The sequence below is a fragment of the Stomoxys calcitrans genome, chromosome 2 (genome assembly GCF_963082655.1).
Source record: "Stomoxys calcitrans chromosome 2, idStoCalc2.1, whole genome shotgun sequence".
NCBI lineage: Eukaryota > Metazoa > Arthropoda > Insecta > Diptera > Muscidae > Stomoxys > Stomoxys calcitrans.
Genome location: NC_081553.1, coordinates 100,653,511 through 100,672,842, shown reverse-complemented (window position 1 = coordinate 100,672,842; position 19,332 = coordinate 100,653,511). Strand labels below are relative to the sequence as shown.

The window sequence follows — 19,332 nt, the reverse complement described above, 5'->3', positions numbered from 1 at the left end:
GCCCATATATTTTGGGAAAAGCTATTCAAAGAACCTATCCCATGCGATCCACCATGGTGGAGGCTATAAAAAATTCGACCGGCCGATCTTAACGTGCTTGCTTTTACTTGTTTCTGATGTTCGCGCCAACATTCCAACCTTTTCAGCGTCATACATTGAGAACCCTGTTACTTCATGAAATGTTCAACGGAAAATTTGTGTTTGCAGAGATGTCTTTAGAAAATATATTTATTTGAATTTTGTTTTTAGACAAAATATTGGGTTGCCCAAAAAGTAATTGCGGATTTTTCATATAGTCGGCGTTGACAAATTTTTTCACAGCTTGTGACTCTGTAATTGCATTCTTTCTTCTGTCAGCTATCAGCTGTTACTTTTAGCTTGCTTTAGAAAAAAAGAGTGTAAAAAAAAGTATATTTGATAAAAGTTCATTCTAAGTTTTATTAAAAATGCACTTACTTTCTTTTAAAAAATCCGCAATTACTTTTTGGGCAACCCAATATTTAAGTTCTTAACTAGTTGATTTCTTTCTTGAATTATAATTTCTATTTTATGTTTTTTAGTTACTTTCACACAGAATATTTTTTTTAAACACAAAAACCACACATCTCTTAATTTATAAAAATTTTATTTTATTTTTGTTTTAGTTTTTATGTGAAATTTTTTGAATTTTACCATAGTTCGGGTATGTTTTGAATTTTACTTACCAAAAAAAAAAAAACAACAACACATAAACAAATATTTCAGCTTTTTTATTGTTAAAAAAAAAGAGAATTCTATGGTTTTTTAATTTCTTCCCATAAGAGGATGTCCGTGTTTGTGAGGCATGGTTGTTTTGAAAACATTTGTAAATTACTTGGAGATCTAAGATGTCCTTAAGCAGCCAAGTTGGTACTAGTCTCCTATTTAGGACATTCCGGAGTGATACAACCCCACAAAGGACCTGGTGTTATACTGAGCCCTGAGGGTATGTGAACCCCGATGCCTGAACTTCTGCGATACGTAGCTGCTGTAGTTTTTTAAGATTTTGTTTTTTAAGATTTTTTTTTTTTGAGTTAAATAAATTTGAAATAAATACTTTGTAATAAACATTGAAACTAAAGTTTTTTCGTATTTCCTTTATTTCTTTCTTTTTCATAAAAAAAACACAAAAACTTCAAATCTACGAAACAAAACGATATTACCATATTACAGCGATGCAGCCGTCTCCAGTTTTCCATATTGTACAGAATCTAGCTTAAATTTCTCCACAAATGCCACAGGATACAGTGAGGATGATGCAGAATATGCCACCGGAAGACGTAACAAAACTTCGAGGGTAAATATTTATAACAAATTGTCATAACTTTTATATAGCCATCGAAATTTCAAAGTGCACTTGACTTCGTTAATGGATGGAATAAGCCCAAGGAAACTATTAGCCAATTAATGTTCTGCATCATCGCACTTTTACTGAAACATAACAGCATTGTATAAGTATACCAAAAAAACACAAGGCTTAAATATATTTAAAAATTATTTTGTATATGACAACATAATAGTAAGGAATTGGGAATAATCGTTAAGAAAAAGGAATATTTAAAAATATTGTTACATAACATTTATAACATAAAAAATGTTAGTTTCACAGAAAAAAAATCTTTGAAATCGAGTGAAAACATTATTAAGTTTTCACAACTATTGTCATAGATTTTGCACGAATCTAACGACATGGACATATATGAACCTTTGTATACCATACTCAGCACATTGATATGGGTGACCACCATAAATGACCTATTACGGATGCTGACTGAGGAGTGATTTGAACCCCTGTGCTACGCAGACGATGTTATTGTATAATACTTCTAAGGGGCAAGGATCTGAAGAAGCTATGCAGAAGGTCCGAAAGGGAAGGAATGGTGAAGGCATCCTTGAGGAGCTTCAAACCATTTAAATCCCCCGTACCTGATGGGATACTTCCGGCGTTACTACATTGGATACATTGTGTGTTCAATGGCATAAATATAAGGAAGAAAGTGGCACAGGGGGGCATTTATCGCCACTCCTATAGGTGACCACCATAAATGACCTATTACAGATGCTGACTGAGGATGGATTTGAACCCGTCTTGCTACGTAGACGATGTTATAATACTTCTAAGAGTTAAGGATCCGAACGAGCTATGCAAAAGGGCCGAAAGGGTCTTGCACATGCCATATGACTGGGCTAGACCCAGAGGTGTAAGTGTTAACTTGTTAGACTGAAATATGAATGTTCACGAGGAAGACGAATCTGGGTCAATTTAACGCAACACGTTTCCTCAATAAAACGATTTCGATATCTGACAAGGTCAAATACTTAGGTGTGATCTTGGAAAGGAAACTAAATTGGAATTGTCACATTCAGGAGCGTACTGAGAAGGCTCACAGATGTTGGACACTATGTAGACGGGCCGTAGGCTCGAAATGGGGACTAAACTCTAGGATAGTCCACTGGCTCTACAGGAGCGTGCTTAGACCAATACTTACTTACGCCTCAGTAGTTTGGTGGACTGCTGTGGAGAAAAAATGCAACATAAGGACCATGTTTTGGCATAGGCGGAGCGATGAGAACCTCGCCCACTAGGACACTGGAGACTATTCTAGATATCCGATCCATGGACATACAGATTAAGTGTGAGGCAGCCACTGTGGCTGTGAGACTTAAGGCGATGGGAGAATGGAATGAGGATGGGAGCAGCTCATACCATTGCGGTATAATCGAGGCGACGATAGGAAACCTGGAAGGAAGTGAAGAGTTTTCCAATCGGATATCTGAGATAAACCTTGAAATCGAGTGCGAGTCACTGCTGCCATCGGCACAGTCTTGGATTGACGAAACCCTAGTATTGTCATCTGGAAGATCATGTAACACAGATGGATCAAAGCTAGAGGGCAGAGTGGGCCTTGGGGTCTACATTGAGAACCTCAATCCCATGGCAGCCGGTTTTATGTACCGGATTGACCCGATGAATTCCTTCATCGGCAAGGGCTGCCGCCTCAGGGTACCACACACTGCTACTACAACAACAACAACAACAACATTGAGAACCCAGGGACTGAGGTCTGTTTTAGACTACCTGACCATAATACGGTACTGCAGGCGGAGATCTAGGCGATCACGGAATGCGTGAAGTGGTGTGGTGCTAACGCGAGGACGTCAAGTGTCAACATCTTTACGGACAGTAAACAGGGCAATAACAACCAGAATGGTAAGGTCACGAATAGTCTTACGGTGTAAGAAGATGATTAACGCCTTCTCTGTGGATGGTAAAATTTGCATTGTTTGAGTGCCTGGCCCTAACGGAGTAAGGGGGAGTGAAAGAGCAGACGATTTGACGGTGCAGGCCAGATAACTGCTGTCAATAAACTTAGTTAACCCAAAGCCTTTCGGGTCGACGTAGTCCGAGTTCAGGGCGTGGGCGATGAATGCACATAAAACCCTGTGAAACAGCGAAACGGTCGGTAGGACGGTGAAAATCCTATGGGGGATCCAGATCGTGAGAAGACGAGGCTATTACTGAAATGAAGTAAGAAGGAGGTCCCCTCTATACTCGCAGCTTATCATTTGTATAGGTGGATCCTCTACAGAGTTCCACACATGTTCGAAAATCCGATGGTTAACCAGATCCTCCACTTGGATCGATCCCAAGTGGAGGATCTAGTGGAATCCTATCGGAGCCACAGCCGATATTGGTGACTGCGTATGTCAATTTATCTCTGTTATGCTTTCTTGCCACTCTGGCGTAAGAGGGCGGCTCCTTACCATTCTCAGCGACCATCTTCCCCTTCAGTGATGGCTGTGGTCTCCTATTGGAAGTCACAGTCCTCCATGAAGACTCAGGGGCCGTGCACGCTTTCTTCCTTTCTGTTCCGACTTCGTCTACCTCCGCAGGACACTGTCTAGAGTCTCCATTGCGAGATGACTGGCTTAGTGTTTCCAGAGTACTTTGAAGCGGGGAGCTCTTTTTCTTCTTCAGCATTTTAGCAGTGTTATGCTCTTCGGGAGATCTGAGTCTTTTTCCAGCTTCCGTAGAAATGCTTGGAATGTCAGTTCTATCCCTTCCAGCGCGGCAGCGGATCGCTTTCTCGGTCTGCTTGTGAGCTCGATTCGGCTGCGATGACTGTTTCATTGACACCGTCGCTGTCTGAGCCCGAGTCAGACCCACCATCTTTACTTATTTTACACAGATGACAGTTCTTCTGAAATGCGTAAGGTAGTAAGTTCGTCCGAACCTCTGTGACCCGACAACCAAAAAGATGGATTCCGAACTGTTTAGCTATCTCGTTAAAAGATCTGCCAAAGCTGCCGCAGCTACGTCTTCAAGCTGCTTGCTAGGAAACAGTTTATCAGGGGCAATGTCTGCCATAGAAATTTGTTTTTATCAGTGACAGAGGAAATGGTTGACGTTTTCTTTTGAGCAGTATGTTGTACAATGCGGCGGCAGACCTTGCCGACGAAGGACTTTAACGGGCCCATCCGGTACGCACAACCGGTTGCCATGGGATTGCAGAGAAATGGTATTACTATAAAAGTAGTTCTACAACTATCAACCTTGGTGTTAGACTAGTCTACTGTGTTGGCTGTGTGATTGGACTCGAAGAGATTAGGTACGCTCTAGGGCTGGTCGATGGCTGCGTACAATAGGATAGTCGGGGGCAGGCCATGGCTTGTGGTCTATCGGACACTGTGCAATATACTGGCGGATATCATGATTCACATACGTTGCGGCGGCCGGACTACGTGAGCGACATGTACCTTATGGAGGGGTTCGGTGGCTCCTGTGTCTAAGGAATAATGGGCAGGACACAGGCTGTTACGGTTACAGAGACGTGATTCGTGGTTGTATGAGGACAGGTACAAGCGATCAAGGGCTCAGTGGGTCGCGTCTCTGAGGGAAACTAAGTAAACGCCTGCTGCTACAGTCGCAGAAACGTGATTACCGCGCTAGGGCACCGGGTCGTGTATAGACAGAAAACGTACGTGTGAACAGTGGCTCAGCGTATATATCCTGTCTCTGGGGAAGACATGGCAAACGCTGGCTGTTAAGCTGAAGAAACGTGATTCACTAACACCCTGATTGAGTTGAGCCATTGCAACGACCTTGATGTGTATGGACGGGGAAACGAACCAGTGGACAATGACTCAGCCGCTCCAGTGTCTGCTGGTTAGTGGGCAAACCCTGGCCGTTACAGTTACAGAGACGAGATTTATTCACGGCGAGATTGAAGATCATGACACCGGGTCGTATGTAGACGGCGGAACTTGCGAGTGAACGACGACTTAGTGGCTCCTTATCTTTGGCTATTATGATCATTGAAACGTGATCACCGACGTGATTTATGCACTAGGTCACCGCTATACTGGGCAATGGCTGGATGTTACGATTACAGGGACTTGATTCAAGGGGTGATTAAGGAGGAACATACGTTTTAACACCAGTATAAACATCAGTGCCTAAGATACATTGGCCAAAATGCTTGCTATTATTGTCACCGGTACGAGATTCATTTACGGCCTAATTGAGATACTAGGCCTACGCGATGCGCGATGTGGACAAATGGAACGTATGAGTAAACAACGGCTTAGTGACTCCTATGTCTGAGGGACACTGGACGAATCTTTGCCTTTAAAGCAGTGGCGGGCAAATACACACACACTATTGCACATATATGTATACGTGTACAAACTCATAAGGCTTGGATTTATGGACTAGGTCACCACAACACTGGGCAATGGCTGGCAGTTATGGTTACGGGACTTGGTTCACCTAAGACGTGATTGAGGCGTCAGGCCACCGGGAAGTGTGTGTCGAGGGAGAACACACGTTTCAACAATGTTTGCAGACCAATGGAGCGTACAAGTAAACAACGGCTTAGTGACTCCTATGTCTGAAGACCACTGGGCGAATCTTTGGCTATTTAGTCAGTGAAACGTGATCACCGACGTGATTTATGCACTAGGTCACTGCGACACTGGGCTATTGCTGGCTGTTACGGTTACAGGGACTTGATTCACCCAAGGTGTGATTGAGCCATCAGGACACCGGGACGTATGTGTTGACGTGGAACACACGTTTTTCACAATGGGGCCAGTGTCTGAGGGAAATTGATCATAACGTTTGATATTATTGTCACCTATACGTGATCGATTCACGGCGTAATTGAGGTATAAGGCCTTGGCGACGCGTATAGAACCTATATGTTAAAAATGCCTCAGTCGCTCCTATGTCTGAGAAAGATACCAGGAACCATTACCAAAACGTGTTAAGTTCGCCCGGGCCGAATCTTTGAAACCCATCACCATGGATTCTGCGTAATGTTGACACAAAATAAAATTTGCCAAACCAGGCAAAAATGAAAGCTTCTAGGAACCGAACAAGACTAATCGAGTGATCGGTTTATATGGGAGCTATATCAGGTTTTAGACTGATTTGGACCGTACTTGACATAGTTGTAGAAAGTCCTAACAAAACACCACGTGCAAAATTTTAACCAAATCAGAGAAAAATGTGGCTTCCAGTGGATCCAGGCGTGAAATCGAGAGATCGGTTTATATGGGAGCTGGAACAGTTGTTGGAAGTCTTAAGAGAACACTATATGCAAAATTTTAGACAAGTCGCACAAAAAATTTGGCTCTCAGGGGATTCAGACGTGAAATCGAGAGATTGGTTAATATAGGAGCTATACCAGGTTATAGACCGATTTCAACCGTACTTGGCACAGTTGTTGGAAGTCATAACAGAACACTACACACACTACTACTACGCACTACGGACAAATTGTTGCTTCCAGGGGCTCAAGAAATCAAATCGGAGATCGGTTTATATGAGAGCTATATCAGGTTATAGACCGATTAGGACCGTACTTAGCACAGTTGTTAGAAGTCAGAACGGAACACTACATGCAAAATTTCAGCCAAATCGGAGAAAAATTGGGGCTTTTAAGGGCTCAAGAAATCAAATCGAGAGATCGGTGTATATGATCAGGTTATATCAGGTTATAAAACCTTATATCGAGAAATCAGATTATATGGTAGCTATATCCAAATCTGGACCGATTTGAGTTAAATTAAACAATAATGTTGAAGGGCTCAACATAACTCACTGTCCCAAATTTCGGCAAAATCAGACAATAAATACGCCTTTTATAGACCAAGACCTTAAATCGAGTGATCGGTCTATATGGCAGCTATATCCAAATCTGGACCGATCTGTGCCATATTCCAGGAAGATATGACGATATCGAGGGGGCTAACTTAACTCCCTGTCCCAAATTTCGGCGATATCGGACAATAAATGCGCCTTTTATGGGACCAAAATCTTAAATCGAGTGATCGGTCTATATGGCAGCTATATCCAAATCTGGACCGATCTGTGCCATATTCCAGGAAGATATCGAGGGGCTAACTTAACTCCCTGTCCCAAATTTCGTCGATATCGGACAATAAATGCGCCTTTTATGGGACCAAAATCTTAAATCGAGAGATCGGTCTATATGGCAGCTATATCCAAATCTGGACCGATCTGAGCTAAATTGAAGAGGGATGTCGAAGAGCCTAGCAGAACTCACTGACCCAAATTTTAATTTAAGCAAAATCGGATAATATATGTGGCTTTTTTGGACCTAAGACCCTAAATCGGCGAATCGGTCTATATGGGGGCTATATCAAGATATAGTCCAATTTGGCTTTTTTTTTTGTACTTAACCTGCTTATGGACAAAAAAAAAAGAATCTGTGCAAAGTTTCAGCTCAATATCTCTTCTAAAGACTATAGCGTGATTTCAACAGACAGACGGACGGACATGGCTAGATCGTCTTAGATTTTTACGCTGATCTAGAATATATATTCTTTATATGTTGCCTACGGTGGTGGATATAAAAAAAATTAATGAAATTGTATAAAAAAAAAAACATTCAATAAAGACGTAGAAGCAAAAATCAAACAAATTTAGCTTTTTGAGACATTTAGCTTAAAATTACAGAAAAATACTTGTTGTTCTGAAAAGCTTTATACCAGTGCCTTGCAAACCAAAACCCCATCTAATGTCTCGCCACTAACGCCAGTTCGGTTATTGGTTCTTATAAGCAAATTATTATTAAAACATTTCTTATTTATACATAAAAACAAAAAAAAAATAATCATCAATTTTATAAATAATTTCTTGTATTTTCCTTCCTCTACTCTTATATCTCCCACAGCAAGATCCTCTGTCACATCGTATTATTGAAAAAAGACGAAGAGATCGGATGAATTCATGTTTGGCCGATTTGTCACGCCTTATCCCACCGCAATATCAACGTAAAGGTCGTGGACGCATTGAAAAAACAGAAATCATCGAAATGGCCATACGGCATTTAAAACACCTACAGTCTGAGTGCATGCAAAAGGAAAATGAATATCGCATGGGCTATACAGATTGTATGAAGGAAGCGGCCAAATTTCTCTACGACAGTCAAATGCAGGAGTTCTGCTATCGCCTTTTGGCAAGACTGCAGGAGCATTGTGAGGAAGTTGTGAAAAGTAAGTCCCATAGCAACTTTAAAAGAGAAAAAATTACATTTTCTTTTGCCCCTTTTTTTAGATGACTGTTTTCGTAGCCGCAGTTGTCATGCCACCGCGGATAACATTAGTGCTTCCAGTGGTAGTCCACATCAAACTTTTCATGCGGTGCCTCCCTTGTGCCAATTACGTGATATGCTGAGCACCACTTCAGACATTGAGCACAGCAATGATCACAACGATGTCAAAGATCTCAGTTTCCGCAACCAATTAACTCACTTGCAGCGCAACCATGTCACAGCCAACCAAATGGACAGTAACACCAATGAGGCACATCACAATGGCGGCGGCAATAATGGCAGCACCAATGCATCCGCCTCTACCACCACCGCCACTGGCGCAGCCACTAGTGGCGGCGGCAGCAGCAGCAGCAGCGGTGTTGCCAACAACAGCAGCAACACCAATGTGATAAGTAACTCTGCAGCATCCTCCTCGGGATCGGTAATCACTTCAAATAATGCCACAAGTTCGACGGGGCCAGCGGGAAAGAATGCTGGCAGTTCGGGTGCAGCCATCAGTTCGTCAGCCCAGCAGCCTCATCAGGCACCGGTTATTACCTCCACAGCTCCTGCTTCGCTGCATCATCACACCGATTCCAGTAACCATGACTTTGACTCATCGCGTGAACCCATCTTGCATACAGACACCTCCAATATGCATTCACCACCACCCCGCGATACCCTACTGGGTCATGGCCACCATCTGCATCACCACCACCACCATCATCATCATCCGGCCCATATGGCTGCCCATCTACATCACCATCATCAGTCAGATGATTTGTTGCAAGGACGTCTGCGTAATTTCTCCGAATCGTCTCATGATATTGAGCACAACAACAACTACAAGTACAAAAATCACATCAAAGAACGTTTCAACCATGAGCTGCACGATGAGGAAACCTCTAGTGAACACTGTCCCGCCCCACCGCTGCTGCAGAGTGAGAACCTACATGCCCATTCCGATCACTCCAAGGATGGCACAGAACCCGAAATAGCCCCCATCATGGCCAAAAAGCGCAAAATGGCCGCCGAAGCTGCAAATACCCATTGCGAGAATACCGTGGACGATGCCGATCTAAGAATACCGGCCAGCACCACCCAAAGGGCAATCAGCAGTGCAGCAGGTGCCCTGCTGCCTTCAAGCATTCGGGAGGACAAACCCTTTACTCCCTTTAGCGAAATCAAAACCGAAGTCTCTGCCACAGGGTCAACGATAAAGAGCAATGTCAGCGCTCCAACCAGTACAACTGCCCCACTGCCAACACGTAGTTTTGCTGTGCCCATTTTTGCTCTGCACAGCCATGGCACCTACTATGTGCCACTGAATGTGGACTACAATATCTTGATACCGTTCCTTAATGGCATCGATTTGTTGGAAAAGAATTTCACCAATATGCCCGTAGTACATCCGATTAACATAAATGTCAACTTTATGCCCTCCTCCTCATCGGCCTCCCTGTTGGCGGCGGCAGCAGCGGCGGTGGTGGCCAGTAAACAACAGCAGCAGCAACAACACCCACCGGTTTTGAACGGCACTTCGGTGTCGGCGGCAATGACCAAGGCCAAATTGGAAGCCATCACAAATGCCGCCAATGGTTGGTAAGCCCCCAGCCCCTGCACCACCACACAACATTATCACCACCGATGATGATATCGAATAATTCCCAGAATTTATCAAATGCGTCGTAATCAAAAACGGAATTTTACAATTTTGATTTTGATCAAAACAAAATGAAATGAAAAACAAAAACAACTCAAAACAAAAGGAATTTTTTGCATGTTTCGTTATACAAGGAATCATGGAATTACATAGTCTAGCATCCTTGGACTTGAATCCTTGAAGCAACGAACTTGAAAACAGCACACACACACACACACACAAACACATCTAAGCCACATTTGTGCCACGCGAGAGTATTTACATGCCACAACAAATGGATTTGTTAACAGTACACCTGATGTCTGCCAGCGCGCGCGTTTGTGTGGGTGAGTGAGTAAGTGGCAAAGGTGTTTATGGAACAACTACCTCAGAATTCTGTGAAAAATAATCATATAATGGTTTTATAGCTAGAATCTAAAGGTATACCAGCAACCTCTAAAACAAAAACAAAACAAAACAAAAAACACAACAGACCTACATCAACCCACAATTTGAATCGACATAGCAGAGAGGGGGGCAACCCTATTTCTACAACTTTGACTTTGTTATGGAACTGGGGACAAATGAAAAAGTTCATCTGCTACCTTTTTGTTCTAAAATTGAAGTTAAATTTTACAGAGTTTTCACTTAAAATGTTTCAGTTCTTTGTGGAAAAATCCAGACGAGAGTAATACCCCGAAAAAGGACAAAACTCGTATACACGGCAGCCCCTGGCAGATGAGTACTACATCGAGCTAGTCCGACACAGAACCGGCTGCCTTGGGATTGATTTAAAGGCCCTGGTGTTCCTTCCTAGCCTGTGTCAATATATTTGCCCTCTATCGGACAGAGACACTATTCAAGGAGAAAATCCTTCTTGGCGATCTCAAGTACACCTCTGTACTAGAAACTTTAAGTGGCATAATTGTAGAATGATGTAAAAATTATTTCATTAACAATGAGGTATTAACTTCGCAAACAAATTTTCGGAATGATTTCGATAACGAAAGCAAAAGGAGGCAGCCGACGAGCTGGTCCGGATCTTGCTCAGTGAACCCTCCCTTGTGCGAGATTCCTAGTAGGGTGAACTTTTTTCTACGATCAACTTTCTAAATTGTCTAACTGCACGACACTCCCAAGGATGGGTGTTTTGTCCCTGGTCTGCATGCTTCTCTACCTTCTCCTGCATTGTTTTGTTACCTTTTTCTTGACGGCCGACGAGGATCGTGCTACGGTATAAGTGAACGCTCCCCTGTGCGAGCTTCTTAGTAGGGTGGAGCCTTTCTACGATGTCCTTTCTGAATTGTCTAACTGCACGACACACTCAAGGATGTGAGTTTTTCCCTGGCCTGCATGCTTTCCTACCTTCTCTTGCTTTGGTTACCTTTTTCTTGACTTTACCATTTCTACAGATTTGCGCCATATTAGATTTGCCTTAGTGTAAACACTAGGCGGATTTTTAAAACGCTGTCCACCAAACCACAATACCATAAAGCATTATAGATCTGACATTCATCCGTATAGAATATGTAACTTCTGTTACCAGGGATATCGTAGTTGCAATCGGTTCTATCAGGAATAGTGCTACAGTATTTTTATCAAAAAGCGGCTCAGGTAGGGTATAATCCACACTGAATGGAACATCGGATAACACAGTGTCCGTAGTCGCCACATGACCAATGAGAAAGCTCCCTTAACCTCACGGCAGTGGTCGCTGCAATTTGGGTAGCCACAATGTCCAGAGACATAAGATGTAGCATTAAATTCAGCGCATTAGATGGTATCGTCCTCAGTGCGGCTGTGATGCACAAACAAGCCATCCTTTGGATCGGGTTTAGTACTGAGCAGTAGGTTGATTTTTGATTTTTTTCCGTCCACCAAACACAACACCATACTGCATAATAGGTCTGACAACTGCGGTATATACCCAATGCATGACACGCGGTCTAAATCCCCAACTTTTGCCAATGGCTCTCTTGCAGGTATATAAAGGCAAGAGTGGCCTTTCTTGCCCTTTCCAAAAGGTTGGATTTGGGTTCAAATTCCTGTCCAGCAAAACACCCAGGTATTTAGCGCTTTCTGTAAATGGAACATTTCCTCCACCCAAGGAGACAGGTTCCACTGTAGGCAACTTGTATCGCCTGCTGAAAAGAACTACTTCTGTCTTGCACGGATTTATACCCAGACCATTTTCGGTAGCCCACTTTGTTGTTACACGTAGAGCTTCCAGAAGTATATCTCTTAGAGTGCTGGGAAACTTTACCCTAACCGCAATTGCCACGTCAGATAATAATATAATGTTAATGGCTATATTCCAAAGTAGAGGAGACAGTACACCTCCCCGAGGAGTTCCTCTGCTGACCCATCTTTTTAGATCCACAGACTACAAGCCTGCCGTAATGCATCTTTTAGTTACGATAGAGTTGATCCCTAGAAACTCCAACTCCTTCATGATTGATGTCGGTTTTACATTATTGGAAGCACCTTCAATGTCAAGAAATGCTACCATTGTATATTCCTTGACAGCAAGAGAACCCTTTATGTAGCTGAATAGGTCGTAAAGGGTTGTTTCAGTGGATTTGCCTTTACCATATGCATGCTGTTGCCGTGACAGGCGATCTCAAGGGACCTTTGCCGTAAAATATGTTTCTATCAACCTCTTAAGAGTCTTCAGCATAAAGGATGACAGACTAATGGTACGAAAATCTTTCGCCTTCGTGTGGTAGGGTTTTCTGCTTTCAGAATGAAAATTACCTTCGTATCCCTCCATCCAGAGTGCAGAGTACGCCAGGGAAACAGTCTATCAGACACAGCTTGTAATTCACCGGTGATACATCATCAGGGCCTGGCGACTTAAAGGTGTCGAAACCTCTTATCACCCAAAGGATTTTCGGACACAATTTCCCTTATGGCCTTCGACGAATGCATACCAGTGACAACCTCTTCTGAAGCCACGTTGTCTGTTGGAGTATTTCGCGGGAAATGTGTATCAAGGAGTAATTCTAGTGTTTCTTCCTTAGCCTAGAGGCCTCAGATGTATCCTCCACGGAGCTGCAGAATTCTACCCAGGATTTGTTCTGAGCCTTTCTAAGCTCGCCCTTGTATTTTCTTAGCTCAGCCTTTTGCTCAACAAAAGCAGCTTCGATGAAACAGTGTTGCTTCGACGCAGTTCGTGAGCATTTAATTACATTTGCAATTAATTGAAGCGGAATTTGTGTTGGCGCAGCGCCATGTCGCTGATATTTTGTTTCATCTACAGGTAGTGGCAGTTGCCCAACAACAAAATATTGAGTTCGCTATCTGTTGAAATAAGTGATTAGTGCAACTCTGATTTGGAGTATGTGGCGCCATTTTTCGCTGTTTGTGTGTGATAAAGTTCTTAACTATAATACACACACACAACCAAAACTCGTTGCCTTGCGAGAAAAAATTGTACTCAGCTGTTTACGGTACACTACATGGTAATTATGTCATGTTAAGGGCATTATAATTGTCAAAATGGGTCTTTTGAAAGTGTGACATATAAAAAGAAACGCAAGGCGGCTTTAAAAAGATGGTCTCACGCAAGCAGCTGTTAACAGCCGGCCAGGTTTGACAGTATTAAGATGTCAGTTTTTTGTTTGCATTCTCTTTGTTGTTATCTTCTTTCTCGCATATTCTCTTCTCATGTACGCACGCAAACGTCGATTGCTTGATGGCAAGATGGCGAATTGCACCATATGATTTGTGGCTGTTGTATGAATGAGACCACCTTTAATTATTTCGCCACGGAAGAAACGTTAATCGGCTAATCGTTCCCTTCTGAATGTAATAGCAAATTTTTTTAAAGGATTTAAAACTTTCAGAATTTGTGTGCTTGGCACTAAGGACGAGGTTGAGGCCATGGTAGAGATATAAATATTATCATCAAATTGTGGGCAAAAAAAATCTAGAATTTGGTGTTTATGGTTAAAAACTAACGCAAAATGATAGTTTGCAATTACTATTTAAAAGAAAACCACCAACCCTCCTGTATTAAATTAGACTTTTATATGCAATTATAAACAAATATTGTGTGTTTTATAAAAATTATAAAATATAAATAATCCCTTAACTAATCTTTTAAAGATAAAAACAACCAAAAATTAAAAACAAAAAATGTGAAAAACATATGGAAAACAATAGTCAGAAAACTATGTACACATTATGAGTCATTTGTAAGTTATCGAGATATCTCGATAACACTTTGCTATCGGTGTCCTTTTTTTATGAAATGAAAGCTATAAGTATTTATTTTTTTTTTCTTTTTTCATTTTATTCAGAACATGTTTTAGTTTATCACTATACCGTGCTATTCAAATGCATTGCATAGATTTCCAGTGCAAGGTGAGACTGGATAATAATCGATATCTTGTGATTACACGTATTTTACACTGTATAGTTGCTATGTTTTATTTTAGTCCTTTCCTGTGCAAGTGAGATATTTTGTACGGAAAGTTATCGATTTCATGAAAATCGAAATGAAACAAGACCACTTACCATGTATTGAAATGAAACAGATCCACTAACCAAAAAATGTCCATCTCAAATGCAAATACCGATACCGGCGATAACAAATTATAATTACCATTTAATCGTAATTGACACTGTGTAGTACCAAAATAAAACACAACATATATTTTAAAATGCCCAATTTAATCAAAAAAAAGTAAATATTTTTTTTATCGGTGTATAGTGAATATAGCTAATGCTTACTGTGTTTTATTTTTAATACTATACAGTGCAAAATGTATCGATAACTATCCAGAAAAACTTTGCGCTGGAATTCTGTCCATTACATATGACTTGCACTGGATAGAGCAAAAATAAAACACATACATTTTTTTTAATTTAAAAATACTACGAGCATCGAAAGTGAGTCAACATATATATATTTCCCTTTTTTACATCGGAAAGTGTGTATTCATCAATGGTCTTACAAATTTATAATACGTATATTAAAAATTGATGTTCTATGTACATTCTTGCAATAATCTTGCAAAAGCCAAAAATTTCACGGGTGCTGACACACTTTTTACGCTCTCTGTATAACGTGTAAATTAAGCTTAATCGACTGTTATTGCATGATATCGATAACTATCCAGTACAACTTTACGAAAATAAAACATACATGCTATGCGTTGCAATTTTTCAGGCCTGGCTGGAGGGAAGTGTTGATGATGTCCCCCATAAGCCTTTATAGGTCCAGAACCAGTGGGACCCCCTTATGACACGGCTTAATCTATAATATAAATAAGTTACGGACTGACTTTGTCCTCGAAATCCGGGAGCTAGTCTTTGATTTTAGACACATGGATTCTTGGGCAAATTATCTAAGAATTCGATAGGCTTTTGTTTCGTCGCATATATTGACCCACTCTAATGTTCAGATATGGCGTACAAAGTAGAGCTGGGATACTATCGAGAATCGCAACATTCGATATATCTAATTATAAATATCGATAGTATCGCTATACTGTCATTAATTTCCCCTCACCTTTATGTCAAACGAAAATGAGAAATAACAAGTAAAGGCGTGCTAAGTTCGGCCGGGCCGATTCTTATATACCCTCCACCATAGATAGCATTTGTCGAGTTCTTTTCCCGATATCTCTTTTCAGACAAACAAAGGATAAAAGTAAAGGATTGCTTTCATATTGGAGCTATACAAGTTATTTTCCGATTCGGACCAGAATTGAACTGAATGTTGGAGACCTTAGTAGAAGTCATTGTGTAAAATTTCAGCCAATTCGAGTGAGAATTGCGCACTTTAGGGTCTCAAGAAGCAATATATCGGTCCGATCGAGAGATCGGTTCATATGGGAGCTATATCAGGCTACATACTGATTCGGACCATATTTGACACGTATGTTGAAGGTCATGGGAGAAGCCGTTGTATAAAATTTCTCTAAAGGCTCATGATCGATCGATTTGAACCATATTTAACACAGTTATTAGAAGTCACAACCAAACACGTCGTGCGAAATTTCAGCCAAATCGGATAAGAATTGCGCCCTCCAGAAGCCTAAGATACAAGATCGGTTTATATGGCAGCTATATCAGGTTATGGACCGATTTAGACAATCAGGATAGGATTTGCGCCCTCTAGACGCTCAAGAAGTCAAGGCCCCAGATAGGTTTATATGACAGCTATATCAGTTAATGAACCGATTTCAACCATACTTAGTACAGTTGTTGGAAGTCATAATAAAACACCTCATGCAAATTTTCAGCCAAATCGGATAGTGGCTCAAGAAATCAAGACCCCAGATCGGTTTATATGACAGCTAATCAATACATGGACCGATGTAGCCCATTTCAATCCCAACTGAACTTCACTAATAACAAGTATTTGTGCAAAATTTCAAGCGGCTAGCTTTATTCCTTCGAAAGGACATGGCAAGATCGACTTAAAATGTTATGACGATCAAGAATATATATACTTAATGGGGTCTTTGACGAATATTTCGAGGAGTTACAAATAGAATGACGCAATTAGTATACCCCCATCCTGTGGTGGAGGGTATAAAAATCAAGATATCGAGTTATATATAGCAGCAATATCAATGCGCAAACCGAATAAAACTCAAAAATTAAACATGTCATGAGAGAAAACATTGTAAAAAATTTTAGCCCAGCAAAGTATCTTATCGGATCGCCTATTTTTGTTGAATTTCGCGAATCTAAATATAGTCCGATCAGAACCATATTTAGGTCGGATGTTGGGAAGCCTTAACCTAATCAATGTTTGGGTTGGATGTTGGGAGGCTTAAAACTGCGCACTATTCTTAATTTCAGACCTCCCGACATCCGACCTTAATATGATTCAGATCGGTTTACAATTGCATGTATCTGCCAAAAAGACCAAGATTTTGTTCTACAAAATTGAATAGTGACATATATATATTAGACCACTCAATATGGGTGCCGAACTTGTGTGCTTAAGTTATCCAATTTATATACCTGGGCCGAACTTAATGCCTTTTTACTTGTTTTGGTTGAAAACAATTTTTTTTTTGTAGAAAGAAACACCTAACTTTGATTATGCATAAAAACTGAAAAATTCTTCTGTAAAGAAAGTTTATGCCAAAAAAACATGTTGTTTAACAACAAAAATGGATTTTATTCCAAAATTTAAAATAGCTCGCTAAGCTCTTTGCAGACCACAAATAGACTCATTTTGTTTGTTTTTTTTTTTTTTTTTTTTTTAAACATTGTATGTATATTTTTGAGAAATAAATCTGTTCTTAACTCTTGTTAAAATTATATTTTCACAGAAATAAAATTAAAAAAAAAAAATCTTACAACTATAAAAAAGAAAACGTTAAGTTGATGTTATTACATGTTATAAGTGTTATATAAAACAAAAAATTATACATATAATGAACAACAAAATATAAGCAGTTCTAGATGTTTACATGTTGTTGAAAACAAAGAATAAGAAATCTTTTAAAGATTTCATAAAATTTTTTAGGACAACTTAAATTTACAAAAAAAAAAACAGAAAACAGAAAACTAGTCATAAACAACAACTGCATTATTCATTATATGTTAAATGAAAACCGAGGGAGAAAATAAAACAAACTACAATACATAATTTTCGTTCGTTTTGTATGCATGTAAGTAGTAAACGTACATTTTCAAAATATTGTTCATGGTATTTCTATGTGCTGCTCTGATGATAAACAATGTATAAATCTATAGATACTATATACATATTAAACTAAAACAAACTATTTAAAACTAAAATAAACTAAAATATATTTTTTAATAATAATTATTAAATAGTTTGTTTTGTTTGGCATGTCCTTCTATTCGCCTTACCCTGTTTTTTCTATTGTATCCTAGTTTTTAAAACCCTAGACATACATATGTTGTATCACATATGTATAATTAAATAGTTAATTAGTTTTATTTCTTAACAATTTTAACTAGGCTTAGAAAAAATCTTATTTACTATTTTCAAATACATTTCAACTCTAATGTTTATATAAATAATTTTCTACCGCTTATTTTTAAGCTGATTATCTGTTTCTTCGTTTTTATTTTTTTTTTTTTTTAGTTAGAGATGTCTAGGATTACAAATCTTCTTCTATTAGATGTTATTCTTAACTTTTATGTTTTTTTTTTTAGAATAAAAATAATTTAAATTTATTAATAAAAATGTATTGTATTTTAGTACTAAGGTTTAAATATAAATAAATAAATTTATATTGAATGTTAATAAGGGTGGGTATTTATTTTTGATAGAGATTTGTTGTTTTCCAGGATTCACTAATAGAAGGTTAGGTCACATGCAAAAACACAAAGTGGATAGGCCCCATAAACATCATTAAGGATGTCAAATCTGACGATTGAAAATGTCATCATATAGGAGAAAACGTAAACAAAGAATGAATGTAAAAAGAGAACAAGTTGACATCCTCAATGCCAAGTACTGCCAAATATTAAAAAAAAAGTATATCGGCTGATCGCTTGGCTTAACCTTATTCAGTGAATCCTGGTTGTTTTCCATAGGGAAAAGTTTTTGGGTTCAACAAAATTTATACATTAGACAAGGTTCAAAAATAAGCTCATCCCTTTTATACTGTTGCAGACCGTTTCACAGTGGTCGAAACTCGATTTTCTTTGCTCTCAACCAGGCGCCGAATCCCCTCATACGTGATCGAGTGCGCTTTCGAATCGAATGAAGTTTCATCTCCTATTTAATAGATGTTATAACACTTTTATAAACATTTTAATGTATTTTTTTTATAAATTATGATAGACTTAAACATATTGGGTTGCCCAAAAAGTAATTGCGGATTTTTCATATAGTCGGCGTTGACAAATTTTTTCACAGCTTGTGACTCTGTAATTGCATTCTTTCTTCTGTCAGTTATCAGCTGTTACTTTTAGCTTGCTTTAGAAAAAAAGTGTAAAAAAAGTATATTTGATTAAAGTTCATTCTAAGTTTTATTAAAAATGCATTTACTTTCTTTTAAAAAAATCCGCAATTACTTTTTGGGCAACCCCTATATTTCTTTCAAAAATTCTCGTTCGATAAAGAAATGCATAATTCACAACAGAGAGATTGCGATTGATTTTACTCGT

The 19,332-nt window shown here is 39.6% G+C and overlaps 1 protein-coding gene across 10 annotated transcripts in view; it reads left to right on the top strand.

Annotated features, from left to right (window-relative positions):
- Positions 1-10,893, top strand: part of LOC106093629 (transcription factor cwo) — a 72,377-nt gene extending 61,484 nt beyond the window's left edge. For 9 of the 10 annotated variants that reach the window (XM_059362901.1, XM_059362900.1, XM_013260739.2 and 6 more), the window contains 3 exons: positions 1,192-1,315; positions 8,220-8,541; positions 8,603-10,893. In XM_059362901.1, coding sequence (XP_059218884.1) covers positions 1,192-1,315; positions 8,220-8,541; positions 8,603-10,185 — 2,029 coding nt within the window. In that variant the 3' untranslated portion in view covers positions 10,186-10,893. The remainder of the gene's footprint in view (positions 1-1,191; positions 1,316-8,219; positions 8,542-8,602) is intronic. The other variant, XM_013260762.2, reaches the window with a different exon arrangement.
- The last annotated feature ends 8,439 nt before the right edge of the window (positions 10,894-19,332 follow it).